The 16,786-nt window shown below is 49.2% G+C and overlaps 1 protein-coding gene across 1 annotated transcript in view; it reads left to right on the top strand.

Moving 5' to 3' along the window:
* The window catches only part of TGM3 (transglutaminase 3), a 41,281-nt gene extending 38,502 nt beyond the window's left edge, over window positions 1-2,779 (top strand). Inside the window, exons 12-13 of the mRNA XM_054466674.1 lie at window positions 1,472-1,605; window positions 2,059-2,779. Coding sequence (XP_054322649.1) covers window positions 1,472-1,605; window positions 2,059-2,206 — 282 coding nt within the window. The 3' untranslated portion in view covers window positions 2,207-2,779. The remainder of the gene's footprint in view (window positions 1-1,471; window positions 1,606-2,058) is intronic.
* Window positions 2,780-16,786: the final 14,007 nt, after the last annotated feature.

The raw sequence follows: 16,786 nt of genomic DNA, 5'->3' as shown, positions 1-16,786 counted from the left end.
AATATCACCATGAAAAATGTGGCAACATCTGTATAGCTTTGTTATAACCTAATAGCATAAAATTATGCTGCACTCTTCAAATTATGTCATACACTTAAATGAGTTTCATGGGAGAAATGAAAATATAGACCATGATGTCTAAAATGCTTCAATTATTCACAAATTACTGGGAGGTAATGCAGACCTATTGGAAACAGCAAAGGCTTTAGATCCAGCTGGGCTCTGCTATTTCCTTGTGTGTGAATGTTCCAGGTTATTGAATCAGCCTGAACCTCAGCTCTGTCACTGTAAAATGGTTGCTCTGAGGATTAGTGACAAGAAAAACAAAACACAACAACAACAACAAAACCCAGCAACCTCCAGTCATCCTCAAAAGAAGAAGAAATCCAATAGCCATAAAATGTCAGTTTCTATGTCCAAAATGCTTTCTTCCCCATCCTTGATCTCATTTGGCCCCTTCTGGGAGGGGAGAGATGATTGTCCTTCTTTATCAGATGAGGAAGTTGAGGCGCAAAGAGATGACTTGTCTGCCCAGAATGAATTACGGCTGTTTCTTGGCAGAAACACAACAGCTTTCATCTTTTGGTCTGACTAAATAGTCCAAATTGCTTTTCTGACCCCAAACCCGGCCTTCACCTGTTCTGATCCCTGAGCAAGGACAGTGTGGTATTAGAGATCCACTCAGACTATAAATGGTGCACAGGGAACCTCTGAGCTCTAGAAGTTTAGAAGGACATTGGTAGACTGGGGTGTCAGCAGAGGAGAGTAGCCTGGGTTGAGCTGGGGGGACCCAACCCCTGGAAAAAGAGTTAAAGGAACTACAGTGTGAGCCAGGGTGTGAGCAGCTGCAGGGCCTGGGGCTGCCCTTTTCAACACCTGTGGGGCCTCCCAGAGATGGAGGTTCAAGCTTTACGGGAAGAAACAGGACCCATAAGCAGGAAAGCCAAGGAAAGTAATATTAAATCCAGCATGTGGCTGGGCACAGTGACTCACATCTGTAATCCCAGTGCTTTGGGAGGCCAAGGCAGGAGGATCACTTGAGGCCAGGAGTTCGAGGCCAGCCTGGGCAACATAGCAAGACCCTGTCCCTGCAAAAAATAAATTCAGCATGAAAAATGTCCTGACCCTCACGGAGCCCACAGTGGGGTTGGGCTGTCCTGGAAAGCAGGGGCTGAACTGGAGTCGGGTTGGGGAAGTCACAGTGTTGTTGGCTGCTGCAGGGGGCCCCTTCCCCCTCAAAGCTGAGGTTCTCATCCACAGCAGAGGATAATGTCCTAGGACCATCCTGTGTATTGGGGGGCAGGGGGCGTCAGACACAATGTGCCTGGCACCTAGGAGGGCTAAATGGTCTCCCCTTCTTCATCCTCAGTGACATCACCCCCTTCACTCAGTCACCCTGGGCAGCCCTCAACAAGGTGCAGGCAGGGGCTGAGCAGCTGGGTCCTGACTCAGCAGCCCCTCTCCTCCGTAGGTGCTGAACGAGGCTCGTGTGCGGAAGCCTGTGAACGTGCAGATGCTCTTCTCCAATCCACTGGATGAACCGGTGAGGGACTGCGTGCTGATGGTGGAGGGAAGCGGCCTGCTGTTGGGTACCCTGAAGATCGAGTGAGTCCCGGGCCTAAGTGGCCGGTGTGGGAGGGCAGGAGGGGGCGGGAGGGGGTGGGGGGGCCCTCCAGATCCCCTGGATGGGACAGACAGAGCTCCCTCTGACCTTGGGTTCTTTACTCTTTTGGGGGTCTTGGAACTCTAGAATCTGCTTTTGCATTTGGTTTGGGGGTTCACCAAACTTGAACTCCTGAGAAGTCCAGGTCACCAGAGCTAAGAGCTGGCCTTCAGGGCTTAGAATATTTGGGAGATCATGGGACCCCCTCCCACTTCCCTTGCTGAAGTGTTCCAGGGCTGGAGAGGCCCGGTAACCCAGAGAGCCAGCTAGAGGGAGCTAAAGAAGCAGTGGCCTTGCCCAGCCTCCATCAGAACAGGGCAGGAGGTCACAGAAGGCCCGTCCAGCCCAAGGTCCGTATGTCTCATATCAACACTGATCTGTGCCCTCCCCATCAGCGTGCCGACCCTACGGCCCAAGGAGCGGTCCCGGGTCCGTTTTGAGATCCTGCCCACCCGGAGTGGCACCAAGCAACTGCTGGCCGACTTCTCCTGCAACAAGTTCCCTGCAATCAAGGCCATGCTGTCCATCGACGTAGCCGAATGAAGGGCCCTGGTGGCCTCCCGTACGAACTTGGATAACACGGAGCAGGGAGAGCTCACCATGGAATGAACCCCCTGCCCATGCTGTCCGGCCAGGGAAACTCTCTCCATCTCCCAAGGCTGCCAGACATGGACCTCCAGACTCCAGCACATCCTCCTCTCCTCTCCCCCAGGTTGGGGCTGGGTCCACCCTGTCTTATGACTTGATCACTTTTGCACATTCCCTGGCCGCTTCTCCCCAGGGCTGCCTGCTCTGTGAGCCCCACAGCCCTGCTCATTCCTCATGCCCTTCAATGCTGCAGGATGGACTGGCCCCTGACCCAGTGACTCTCCAAATGGGATACAGGAGAGAAGCTGGTCTAGACTGTTTGCTGATCCCCAACCTGCACGGGGCATTCCTGTTTCTCTCTCAGGCCACCACAGAGGGCAGGGAATGGTTAGCCACCTGCCCCAGCACTCACACCCTAACTCAAAATAAATGTTAAATAAGTGCGATCACACAGCACCGACTCTACCTGACTGCTCTTGCACCTAAGGTGGTGAAGGAGAGAGGAGGCTGTGGCCGTGACCTTCTGGAGCAGGGAATAAATTTGAGGAGGCCATGTTCTCTGTGTTTCAATGTCCAAAGGGAGTGGGCTTGATCTGCAAGGCTGTAGGTGCAAAAATAGGGAAACATTTCAAGCCAGTTTAGGAAAACTTTCTAACATGATGTTCAAAAATAGATGAGGCTGCCTTGGGAGGTAGCTCCTGGTCACAGAAGGCTTCAAACATTCTCTGTGTGGTTGGGCAAACTTTTCAGGCCTCTCTGCATGCATCAGAGTGAGAGGGGACTTCACAGTTTTTGCTGGAACCCTCTGGCAGAGCTGGTTCCGGGGGTGGCCCAGCCTCTGCTCACAGGGGACTCCACGCTCCTCTTGTGGCCAGGAGCAAATGCGTGCTTCCACCAGCCACAGCGCTGTTAACTCAACCTGAACCTTCTCTGCCTTTATACACACTCTGATGGTTCCTCAGCCTTTGTCCCTTAAAATAACCTCAAGCAAATTCCATTAGCTTTCCTGTCGCTTGTGCAGACTAATCCCATTTTGACAACTCTGCCTCATTTTCTGAACTCAGGAGACCAGTAGAATCTAAATAGAAACCTCAACCTCACATCCAGCTCAAATTTTCTCCCCTGGGTGCAGCGCAGGCCTTACTCACGCCTGCAGAGGAGGCACTGTCCATCTCTCACCTTCCTTCCCTTCCTTCCCCGAACGGGGGAGTTGCTTGATCCCTCAGAGTTGGAGCAGAGAGAGAAGAAGAAAAGTGACAGTTGTCTGTTTCACTGGTGCTGATGTAATGCAGCCAATGATGGTCTCTGTGTCGCCAATGTTTAAATGCGGGCCTTCTGTACTGCTTGTTGCCTGAGCCCAAGAGTTCAAGGCTGCAGTGAGCTATGATTGTGTCACTGTACTTCAGCTTGAATGACACAGTGAGACCCCATCTCTTAAAAAAAAAAAAAGCAGTCAGTAAATTAGGGATTTGGGGTTGAATTACTCACCATCCAGCTGCCATGAACTCATTCTCATCCCATATTATCCCAGGCAATATGGATTGGGTACATCTGGGTGGATGCCCTCAAACATTTTGACTTCCAAACTCCTCTGGACCCTCAGAGCCCATATACAGGCCTGGCCTCCTTCCTATTAAGATCCAGTAACTTCTCTCCCCATCTCCTATCCCATATGGGAAGACACTGAAGGAATCTCTCCCCTGCAGCAGGGGCCCTACTCAGGATTTATTTCTGCCTCTTCCCTTGGCCTCCAGGCTGATAAGTCATGTTAAGTTGCAGCGTAACTCAGTTGGGGATGTGCCATATCTGATAAAGAAATAAAGGGACTATAGTCCAAAGGATCCGAAAAACTAGGCATCATGTGACAGCAGGATCACGGGAGAACTCTGGGAGTGGAATTGAGGGTGCTTAATCAAGGAAGCCGTAACAGGAGCCTAAACAATGAAGAATTTATTGACTTGGGGCCATTCTTTTGTGATACGAGATTTAACACCCAGGTGAGGATCCTGAGAGCTGGTGCAAACTGGCTTAGTGGCTCCAAACATCTGGAAGAAGTGATGACTTATGCTAAGTACAGTTGAAATGGCTGAATTCCTATGCTGCATGATAGAGGAAAGAATTAAAAGGCTCAGTGAAATGGGCGTGCTGGGGTTGACATATTATGAGGGGCCAGGAGACATCTTCCAAAGGATTGTGTTCCCTCAGAGGGCACAGAGGGCACAGAGGGCCCAGAGGGCCCAGAGGACCCACCCACCATTCACCAAGGCTGTCAGAAATGAGTAGTGACAGAGGCATCAACATCACTAAGAAATTCAGTGGTGGCATCCTCTACATTTAAAGCAAAAATAATAGCAACATTGTAGAAGTAAAATGTATGAAAATAATAACACAATGGCCAGGAAGAAAAAAAATACACTGATATAAATATCTTATATAATACATGAAGTAATAAAATATTAATTGAAGATAGACTGTGGCAAGTTAAAGATCTGTATTATAAACCTAAAGAAACCAGTAAAAGAAAAGAAGCCTGGCGTGGTGGCTCACACCTGTAATCTCAGCACTTTGGGAGGCCAACATGGGTAGATCACTTGATGCCAAGAGTTCAAGACCAGCCTGGCCAATATGGTGAAACCCCATTTCTATTTAAAAAAAAAAAAAAAAAATTAGCCAGGCGTGGTGGCACGTGCCTGTAGTCCCAGCTACTCGGGAGGCTGAGGCAGGGGAATCACTTGAACTCGAGAGGCAGAAGTTGCAGTGAGCCAAGATGGTGCCACTGCACTTCAGCCTGATAGATAGAGTGAGACCCTGTTTCAAAAAATAAAGAGAAGAAAAAGAAAACAGGCTGGGCATGGTGGCTCAGGCCTGTAAACCCAGCACTTCAGGAGTCTGAAGCAGGCAGATCACCTGAGGTCTGGAGTTCGAGACCAGCCTGGCCAACATGGCAAAACCCTGTCTCTACTAAAAATGCAAAAATTAGCTGGGTGTGGTGGTGCATACCTGTAATCCCGACTACTTGGGAGGCTGAGGCAGGAAAATTTCGTGAACCTGGGAGGTAGAGGCTGCAGTGAGCTAAGATCGCACCACTGCACTCCAGCCTGGACAACAGAGTGAGACTCCACCAAAAAAAAAAGAAAACAACAAGAAAACCCAGTTATCGTAATAAACCAACAAAGTAAACACAATGTAATAGTAAAGAATTTTCAATTAATAGAAAAAGAAAGCAGAAAAGGAGAAAAGGGGACAAAGAATAGTTGAGACAGATTTTAAAAATAAGTAGCAATATGGTAGATTAAACCCAACCATACTAATAATCACATTAAATGTAAATGGCCCAAACACCCAATTAAAAGGCAGCTATTGTCAGATTGGATAAAAAAGCAAGACCCAACTATATACTGCTACAAAAAATCAAATTTGAATATAAAGTTGAAATTGGTTAAATGTAAAAGAATACAAATTATATACCATACAAATAGTAACCATAACAAAGCTGGAGTGGCTATACAAATATTAAACAAAATAGCCAAAGATTGTTCCTAAAGAAAAAGAATATTTTTGAATGATAAAAGAATCAATCCATCAAGAATAAAAATTATAAATAGTCTCAATGTTCTTTGAATGCAAAGAAATTAAATTAGATGACAATAACATAAATATATCTGGAAGTCTCCAAACATTTGGAAACTAAACAAAATACTTTTGAATAACCTATGGGTCAAAGAAGAAATTTTTTTTTTTTTTTTTTTTTTTTAATTTAACATGGGTTTATTTCCAAAGAGACTACTTATGAAAATGTCAGGGGAGAAGGTTGAAGGAATCACAGAAATCACACCCCACAATAACTCTGGGTTAGTAGCAGCAGGCAGAGTTCTGGGGAGTAAACTGCCCTGATCACACAAAGAAACACTGATTTTCTTATGAAAAAGATTGGTCAAGGAGACCTAGCAGAGAGGGAGTTCAGGCAATAACCCTCAATCCCATTTCCTCCTTCCCTTTAATCTCATGAACATTCTTAGAAGGCCATGAGCAAGGTAACCTATTGACATATTCAATATGGACCATTCCACTTGGACAAAAGCCAGTAAATAGGGGAGTGTAACAGGGGACAAGGGGCAAGCAGAAAGTATCTATTACATTTGCCAATGCAGATCAATCATGTCAACAATAGAAATGGCAATTTTGGCATTTGGTTATTCAATGAAACTATATTTGTAGCTTTATATTTACAATGTTTCAAGGTATGGGTGAAGATATGAAAATTTCATCATGTTCTATTGTATTTTATATGTAAATGTTCTGGCACAATTATATACATTTTGGATTATATATTGACAGTAAATTATTTCTCCTTTGTTAGCTGCAGCATAAAATTAATATTTTCAACAACTTGAATGCATACATTGTGTTCTCACTAATAGTTAAGAATAGTGAAGGGGTCTTTGAAGAATTTCTTTTTTTTTTTTTTTTTTTTAATTTCTGAAGTATTTATTGATCATTCTTGGGTGTTTCTCGGAGAGGGGGATATGGGAGGGTCATAGGATAATAGTGGAGAGAAGGTCAGGAGATAAACACATGAACAAAGGTCTCTGGTTTTCCTAGGCAGAGGACCCTGCGGCCTTCTGCAGTGTTTGTGCCCCTGAGTACTTGAGATTAGGGAGTGGTGATGACTCTTAAAGAGCATGCTGCCTTCAAGCATCTGTTTAACAAAGCACATCTTGCACCACCCTTAATCCATTTAACCCTGAGTTGACACAGCACATGTTTCAGAGAGCAGGGGGCTGGGGGAAAGGCCATAGATCAACAGCATCCCAAGGCAGAAGAATTTCTCCTAGTCAGAACAAAATGGAGTCTCCTATGCCCACCCCTTTCTACACAGACACAGCAACAATCTGATCTCTCCTTCCTTTCCCCACACTTCCTCCCCTTCTCTTCAACAAAACCGCCATCGTCCTCATGGCCCGCTCCCGATGGTCGCTGTCTCTTCGGAGCTGTTGGGTACACCTCCCAGACAGGGCAGCCGGGCAGAGGCGCTCCTCACCTCCCAGACAGGGCGGCTGGGCAGAGGCGCCCCTCGCTTCCCAGACGGGGCCGCCCGGGCAGAGGCGCTCCTCTCCTCCCAGACGGGGCGGCCGGGCAGAGGCGCTCCTCACTTCCCCGATGGGACCGCCCGGGCAGAGGCGCTCCTCGCTTCCCAGACGGGGCCGCCCGGGCAGAGGCGCTCCTCAGTTCCTCCCAGACCGGGTGGCAGCCGGGCAGAGGCGCTCCTCACCTCCCAGACGGGGCGACCGGGCAGAGGCGCTCCTCACTTCCCCGACGGGGCGGCCGAGCAGAGGCGCTCCTCACTTCCCAGAGGGGGCGGCCGAGCAGAGGCGCTCCTCACTTCCCAGAGGGGGCGGCTGGGCAGAGGCGCTCCTCACTTCCCAGACGGGGCGGCCGGGCAGAGACGCTCCTCACTTCCTCCCAGATGGGGTGGCGGCCAGGCAGAGGCGCTCCTCACCTCCCAGACAGGGCGGCCGGGCAGAGGCGCTCCTCACTTCCCAGACTGGGCGGCCGGGCAGAGGCGCTCCTCACCTCCTAGACGGGGCGACCAGGCAGAGGCGCTCCTCACTTCCCAGACGGTGTGGCGGCCGGGCAGAGGTGCTCCTCCCTTCCCAGATGGGGCAGCCAGGCAGAGGCGCTCCTCACTTCCCAGACGGTGTGGCGGCCGGGCAGAGGTGCTCCTCCCTTCCCAGATGGGGCAGCCAGGCAGAGGCGCTCCTCACTTCCCAGACGGTGTGGCGGCCGGGCAGAGGTGCTCCTCCCTTCCCAGATGGGGCAGCCAGGCAGAGGCGCTCCTCACTTCCTCCCAGACGGGGTGGCGGCCAGGCAGAGGCGCTCCTCACTTCCCAGAGGGGGCGGCCAGGCAGAGGTGCTCCTCACTTCCTCCCAGACGGGGTGGCAGCCGGGCAGAGGCACTCCTCACCTCCCAGATGGGGCGGCCGGGCAGAGGTGCTCCTCATCTCCCAGACGGGGCAGCCGGGCAGAGGTGCTCCTCACTTCCTCCCAGACGGGGTGACGGCCGGGCAGAGGCGCTCCTCACCTCCCAGACGGAGTGGTCAGGCAGAGGCGCTCCTCACTTCCCATATGGGGTGGCGGCCGGGCAGAGGCGCTCCTCACTTCCCAGATGGGGCAGCCGGGCAGAGGTGCTCCTCACTTCCTCCCAGACGGGGTGGCAGCCGGGCAGAGGCGCTCCTCACCTCCCAGACGGGGTGGCCGGGCAGAGGCGCTCCTCCCTTCCCAGACGGAGTGGCCAGGCAGAGGCGCTCCTCACCTCCCAGAGTGGGCAGCCGGGCAGAGGTGCTCCTCACTTCCTCCCAGACGGGGTGGCGGCCAGGCAGAGGCGCTCCTCACCTCCCAGACGGGGCGGCCGGGCAGAGGCACTCCTCACCTCCCAGAGTGGGCGGCCGGGCAGAGGCGCTCCTCACTTCCCAGAGTGGGCGGCCGGGCAGAGGCGCTCCTCACTTCCCAGAGTGGGCGGCCGGGCAGAGGCGCTCCTCACTTCCCATAGGGGGTGGCAGCCGGGCAGAGGCGCTCCTCACTTCCCAGATGGGGCAGCTGGGCAGAGGTGCTCCTCACTTCCTCCCAGACGGGGTGGCGGCCAGGCAGAGGCGCTCCTCACCTCCCAGACGGGGCGGCCGGGCAGAGGCACTCCTCACCTCCCAGACGGGGCGGCTGGGCAGAGGCGCTCCTCACCTCCCAGAAGGGGCGGCTGGGCAGAGGCGCTCCTCACTTCCCATATGGGGTGGCAGCCGGGCAGAGGCGCTCCTCACTTCCCAGACGGGGTGGCGGCCAGGCAGAGGCGCTCCTCACTTCCCAGATAGGGCACCAGGGCAGAGGCGCTCCTCACTTCCTCCCAGACGGGGCGGCCGGGCAGAGGTGCTCCTCATCTCCCAGACGGGGCAGCCGGGCAGAGGCGCTCCTCACTTCCTCCCAGACGGGGTGGCAGCCGGGCAGAGGCGCTCCTCACATCCCAGATGATGGGCGGCCGGGCAGAGGCGCTCCTCACTTCCCAGATAGGGCGGCCGGGCAGAGGGGCTCCTCACATCCCAGACGATGGGCGGCCAGGCAGAGACGCTCCTCACTTCCTAGACGGGGTGGCGGTGGGGCAGAGGCTGTAATCTTAGCACTTTAAGAGGCCAAGGCAGGAGGCTGGTAGGTGGAGGTTGCAGAGAGCCGAGATCACACCACTGCACTCCAGCCTGAGCACCATTGAGCATTGAGTTAGCGAGACTCCGTCTGCAATCCCAGCACCTCGGGAGGCCGAGGCAGGCAGATCACTCGAGGCCAGGAGCTGGAGACCAGCCCGGTCAACACGGCGAAACCCCGTCTCCACCAAAAATACAAAAACCATTCAGGCGTGGCGGCGCGCGCCTGCAATCCCAGGCACTCGGCAGGCCAAGGCAGGAGAGTCACAGGAGCCCGAGGCAGGGAGGTTGCAGCAAGCCGAGATCCCGGCAGTACAGTCCAGCTTCGGCAAAAGAGGGAGACCGAAAAAAGAAGGAGAGGGAGACCGAAAAAAGAGGGGAGAGGGAGAGGGAGAGGGAGAGGGAGAGGGAGAGGGAGAGGGAGAGGGAGAGGGAGAGGGAGAGGGAGAGGGAGAGGGAGAGGGAGAGGGAGAGGGAGAGGGAGAGCCAAAGAAGAAATTTTTAAAGAGAATTATAAAGTATTTTAAACTAAAAACACAGCATATAAAAATGCATAGGATGCAGCAGAGGAAAATTTATAGCACTAAAATGTCTATATTAGAAACGAAAAAAATCAATGAACTCACCTTCCACCTTAGGCAGCTAGAAAGTGAAGAAATTAAACCAGGCCGGGCATGGTGGCTCACACCTGTAATCCCAGCACTTTGGGAGGCCAAGGCCCGCGGATTACCTGAGGTCGGGAGTTCAAGACCAGCCTGACCAACATGGAGAAACCCCATCTCTATTAAAAATACAAAATTAGCTGGGCGTGGTGGCAGGCACCTGTAATCCCAGCTACTCGGGAGGCTGAAGCAGGAGAATCTCTTGAACCCAGGAGGCGGAGGTTGCGGTGAGCAAAGATTGAGCCATTGCACTCCAGCCTGGGCAACAAGAGCAAAACTCTGTCTCAAAAAAAAAAAAAAAAAAAGAAAGAAAGAAATGAAGAAATTAAACCTAAAATCTAAAATAAATGGAAAAGGAAATACCAAACAGCATAAATCAATATAAAACAGAAAATAGAAAAGCAAAATAGTAATTCAATGTAACTAAAAGTGGGTTCTTTCGGAACATGAATAACATTGGTAAGACTCTAGCCAGACTGATCAGCAAAAAATAAGAAAGACACAAATTACTAATATGAGGAATAAGAGACCCTATAGCTATTTGAAGAATAATTTAGAAATATTATGGACAAACTTATGCAAAAAAGCTTGACAACTTAGCTGGGCATGGTGGTTCCTGCCTGTAATCTTGGGAGGCCAAGGCTGGAGGATCACTTGAGCTCAGGAGTTCAAGACCAGCCTGAACAACATGGCAAGACCTTGTCTGTACCAAAAAATATAGCCAGGTATGGTGGCATACACCTGTAGTCCCAGCTATTCAGAAGGCTGAGGTGAGAGGATGGTTTGAGCCCAGGAGGCAGAAGTTGCAGTAAGCCGAGATCGGGCCATTGCACTCTAATCTGGGTAACAGAGCCAGACCCTGTCTCAAAAAAAAAAAAAAAAAAAAAAAGGTTGACAACTTAGATAAAATGAACAAATTCCTTGAAAGACACAAACTATCAAAACCCATTGAGGAAGAAATAGATATCCAAAGTATCCCCATATCTATTTCAAAATTTGAGTTTGGAGTGAAGTTCTGTAGAAAACTCTCCAGCTGAGCCTAACACAAATTGCTGGCCATAGAACTGGTTGTTGTCTTGTCACCACTTTTTCATGTGGTTTGCTATGCAGCATAGGATATTATTTATTATTGTATTATATTAATTATCACCATGAAAATATTTATTCACTCTCCAGCGCTCAGTTCAAATGTTTCCTCTCCTGCAAAACCTTCCCCATCTTCCTCCCACATCGCTGCATCCAAGCACACGAGGTCTCTTTTTTTTCTCTCTATGCTTTCCCATCATTGTCTTTTTGGACCACTTTGGCACATGTCTTTTTAGACCACTTGGCTTAAAGTCATCTGGCCTACGTCTCTCCTCCCCTGTCCTAGACTATGTGCTTGTCATGGGCAAAAACCATGTCTTCTTTAGCCCTACATTCTCCACACTTAGCATAGTACCTGGTGTAGAGAAGCACCCATAAGAATTCATAAAAGAGCCAAAAAGTGAATGCAATTGGTAATGAATGAATGAATGGACTGATTGAATTTTAATATCTAATATTCATTGAGAGTGTACAATATGCTAGTCACTTTTCTAAGGTTATCATAAGTATTTATTTAATCCTTCCAACAATCCTTTGAGGAAAGTACTAATATTATCCCCATTTTACAAATGAGAAAGCAGAGATTTCGAGAGTTGCTTGGATCAAAAAATAGTAAATGACAGAGCTGGGATTCATACCCAGGTAGACTGGCTCTAGTGCCTAATCTGTATGTTATGCAGTACTACCTACACAAATTTTAAAGAGGTATCCAGTGATAAATCCCATCACAGGCTTACAAAGAGATACAGAGGAAAAATGAAGCAGAAACAAGGAAGTGTGTCTGTGCTGTGGTACCCAGCCCTAGGGAGGCATTCTTGGACGTCTCCTCCCAACCTCCTTTCCTGCAACTGCTTAGTTTATTGGCTCTCTCATTCCTATGCTGATGAGCATCCCTATTCCCAGAAGCAGCCTCTTCGCCCGTCCTACTTCTGGCCCTAAACCACTCCTCCTCCCAACTTTGATCACACTTGCCTGGGGAAGCCAGCCTCAAAGAGCTGAATTCAACATGTCCCATTACAATGAATGCTAGTACCAGGGACTCCCCCTGACATTATGTCATTTCTCCTCCCAGAAACCTTCAAAGGTGGAATTATTACACTCTGGTACCAGTGGGGAAGCTGAGGCTTAGAGCAAATTCTCTCCATTCCTTGCTCTCATACTAGTCTTCACATACCTTTGTAATCACCATACTTTATTGCAATAATTTGCTTATGTGTCAATGGTTGCCAAACTGCAGGTGGAAACACAGGTAAATATATATAAAATGATGTATTGATGTCACATTACAATACATTATATGTTCAGTGACCTTAACATGATAAGTTCAACGTGTTGTCCCTCCTCAGGGCATAATTGGTTGTGCTGTGCAAAACTGCAATGAAAGTTGAGTGTTATGCAGCAACTCCATCATTCTCACACACTGCCTTGGATGATCTGTGCCTCTGACTTTCACGGAATAAACCTACAGTTTTAGTATGCCTCAGAAGATGTAATCAAGGGGGTTCAATCTGGAACAAAATTATATAATATTACTTATATAGTCACTTTCTGGCCATTCTGTCGTAAATTTGCTTTCTCTATTAAAAAAAATTAAAAGTATATAGATGCATTAAACTATTTTTATACAAATATATTCACATTATAAAAATTCCTTAAATATGTAAGCCGGTAAGAGAGTGAAAAAATACAGTTCCTCCTTCCCCACTCCTCTTTCACTCCTCCCAGAGGATATGCCTGTTGTCAGTATGAAGTATGCCCCTTCCCATATTTCTTAACCCTTAGGAATGAGAGTAGGGCACCTTCTACTGGTAGACGGGGGAATTACAGGTATTTGTAAAATCATCTGATGGCCAGTGCTTCAGACTGAAGGACCAGCCTTCTGTTTGTTTGTTTGTTTATTTATTTATTTTTGAGACGGAGTCTCGCTCTGTCGCCCAGGCTGGAGTGCAGTGGCGCGATACCCGCTCACTGCAAGCTCCGCCTCCCAGGTTCACGCCATTCTTCTGCCTCAGCCTCCCGAGTAGCTGGGACTACAGGTGCCCGCCACCGCGCCCCGCTAATTGACCAGCCTTCTATTTAATCATGAAATGCATGTAGGGGTAGGGAGGATAACTCTATAAAAAGATTTTGGTATCCTATGTTTGACACTGGCAACCCCCCTCATCTGATTCTGCAATATGTGACCTCCCAATGGCACTAGGCCATTAAATTATATGGCCAAGATTTCATTGAATCACAGGTGATTAATGAGCCCCTCCTGTGATCAGGTTCTGGGGATTCAGCACAGATGATTAGTGCTTTCTGAAAGTTTATCATCAAGGGGGTGGGAAGGTGGGCAGTGGGATGGAAGTGGGAGAAGGTAGGGGGAGATAGATGATAAGATGGATAATCAAATAAAAAATATAAATTCAAGTAATGATTGGTACACTGATGAATAAAAGTCAGGATGGGGTTATGTCGGGGGTGGGATGGGCAGGGCAGGCTCTCTGACAGGTGATATTTGGGTAGAAATTTGGCATAAATGATGAGGGAGAGCCATGTAAACATCTGAAGGAGCAGGTTCTGGAGCAGGGGAGCAAAGCCAGTTGGGAGTACTCCTGGTGTGTGTGCGGAAGATAAAGGAGGCAATGGTCCTGCAGTGAAAAAGTGAGGGTAAGGGTAACTGGAGGGGAACACAGATCCTGTGGAGCCCTGTAAGCTGTTACAAGGACTTGGGCTTCTATTGTGATTGAGATGGGAAGCCCAGGAAGGTTTTGAGCAAAGAAGTGACAGGATATGACTTGTGTTCTAAAGGAAACCCTCTGGCTGCTGCAGGGAGTCCATGAAGGAGGTTGTTGTAACCACCCAGGTAAGAGATGAGGGTGGTGTGGTCCAGGTTGGTAGCGATGGGTGGGTGGGAAGTGGAGAAGGCAGAGCCCACAAGATGTGATGAGGGACTGGCTGTGGGCTGTGAAGGAAGGAAGCATGCAACTGACACCAGTGCTTTTCACCTGAGCAATTCAGGGACTCCAGGTGTCATGGGGCACAGCTCTGTTGCTCTTCCTCCATGAGGTGGGCCCTAGGAGCTGTGATGTGGGAAACTCCTTCCCTCCTCTACAGGCTCACTCTGGCCCCTCTTCGGCCACTTCTCTGTGTCTGACTCCCTAATCACTGTGCTGGGATCCTGGCCTCAGACCAGAATGCCAAAGCTGCATCTTCTTTGATAAAAGCCCCTGGTGCTCAGAGCTCCACACCAGTCCTGGAAGGAAAAGCAGGTTTCAGAGGGAAAAGAAGCCCTAAGGCCCACCTGGGAGGCTGGAGCAATCAGGGAGGACTTCTCATAAGAGCTGGCCTTGAAGAATGTTATGATTTCCTCAAATTCAAGCAGGGGGAGAAACATGAGAAGGGAAGATGTGTTAATCAACCAGAGTGACATGAGGCTGAGAGGCAGATGGAAGGGACCGGGAAGAGCCTGACCTCGACTGGCTGGAATTAATCCCAATTTAGTGGGTTAGAGCAGTGCGGGGTGGGTGGGGAGGGGGGCTGTAACAGATCATATTTTCCCAAAATGGCCACAGTAGTATTTCTAATTCTATATGCTCTCCTGTCTCAATCAAAAGGTGGAGTCTAATTTCTCCCTTGGAATATGGGTTGTCCTTTGAGACTGCCTTGACTAGTAGAGTTCAGTGGCAGTGATCCTATGTGACTTCTGATCAATTATAAAGGCAATATGGCTTCTGCCTCTCTCTCTCTCGCTCTCTCTCTCTCTCCCCACCCGCCCCGACCTCTACCGGCACTCACCCTCGGAACCTAGCCACCATGCTATGAGGAAGTCCAGATCACATGGAAATGCCTTATGTGGGCATTCAGCCAACAAATCAGCTAATCAACCACCAATCATGTGAGTAAATCAGCCTTTAGGTAACGTCAGCGCCAGACACTGAGTTATCCTCAGCCCTTAAGTCTTCAAGCTGTGACCCAGACAGTGTGGAGAAGAGGCAAGCCATTCCCACTGTGCCCTCTCAGAAATCCTCACCCATAAGAATGATAAATGAATATTCTTCACCACTACATTTAGGGATAGTTTGTTATGCAACAACAGCAACTGGAATAAGCCCCGACACAGGTCAGCCTGGTGAAAAACTCCCTGGTATCATTAATGTCCCCCCTATTATTTCCAGGGTTATCAGTGTCTAACTAGGCATTATGCACAAGCATTAGAGCCAAATTACAGTCTATATCTAATTACTATTTTATTATTATTCCCTGTTATGCTTGGCTAGTGGGTGTTTGTTGGGGTGGCGGGCACCCTCCCGACCCAGGGCAGGGACAACCCTTGTGACCCTGCTTAAGAATAGGGTTTTCTCTTCATGATGCCTTCCTGTGGTCAACGATGGCAAAAGAACAAAACTGGAGTCTCCATGTGACTCTGCAGAAAGGAATGTGACCTGAAGCAAGGGGCTTATCTGCCCATCTGGTGACTCCCAGGTCAGCCCCATCTCAAAACAAGCCCTCTTCAACCATTCATGTATCCATTCATCTACTCAACCACAACCATTTTGAACACCTATTGTGTGTCAGGCTCTATGCTATCCACACAAGAAGACAGTGGTCCATCGCTCCATGGAGCTTCTATCCTAGTGGGGAGCCAGAAAGCAAGTAATTGAACAAAATGCTGACAGGCTGTGATAAGTGTGAGGAAGGAAAGACAGAGGTTTTGTTCTGGGAATAATAGGCAACTTTTCTCTGAGCCCCGGGGATGTTTCTATGGAATTGTGCTTCAGCTGAGACCTGAAGGATCCAAGCTTGGTAAGTCTGTCTGTAGCAATGGACATTCACTGACTGAATTAAGGAGAGGAGAAAATATTGAACAGATATCAGGAAACTCACAGACTAGCTGGAAATATTAGGGAGTCAGGCTTAGAAAACACACAGGAGCAAAGAGTGACCACGAAGCCAAGCACTACAGCCAAAATTGCACCACAAAACCCATCAGGTAAGGGCATCATTGCTTGACCTAAGAATAAGGTGGCAGGAGAATCCATTTTGGGCACCAGGGCCATCACCATTGTCCCCCAGAATGTAGTCCCCACCATGCCCTCTTCTTGACACCAGCTCCCAAGTAAAAATTCCAGGTGAGAACATCTGCTAGGCTAAGGCTGTCATGTGACCATGCCTTCGCTGCAACAAAATCTGGGAAAGTAACTATTTAGATAAGATGCTTGGATCTGCAGCAACCACCTGGTGGCAATGAAGCAACAAGCACAGAAAACAGCCAAGAGTCAAGGATAGTGAAACACAGACGTTGAAGCAACGAGGCCCTTTGGCGCCACTGCTGAGCTGCTACACCAGTCTCGACACTGTCAAATTCTGGACATTGTATGAACTAAACAAATAGAGATCTTTAGGATTTTAAGCCACCGTTGTCAAAGATTCTGTTACTTGCAGAGAAGGCATTTTTAACCATTACAAAGAAAAAGAGATCCACGCTCGAGTAGTTTTTATCTAAGGTGACTGGTAGAATGTGCTCTAATGGATGGGGATGGGCAGAGTGGTGAGGTTTCTCAAATTTCTGTGTGAATCAGGATCAACTGGGGGTGCTTATTAAAATGCAGATTCTC

Source organism: Pongo pygmaeus, chromosome 21 (genome assembly GCF_028885625.2).
Source record: "Pongo pygmaeus isolate AG05252 chromosome 21, NHGRI_mPonPyg2-v2.0_pri, whole genome shotgun sequence".
NCBI lineage: Eukaryota > Metazoa > Chordata > Mammalia > Primates > Hominidae > Pongo > Pongo pygmaeus.
This window is presented reverse-complemented; position numbering and strand designations above follow the sequence as displayed.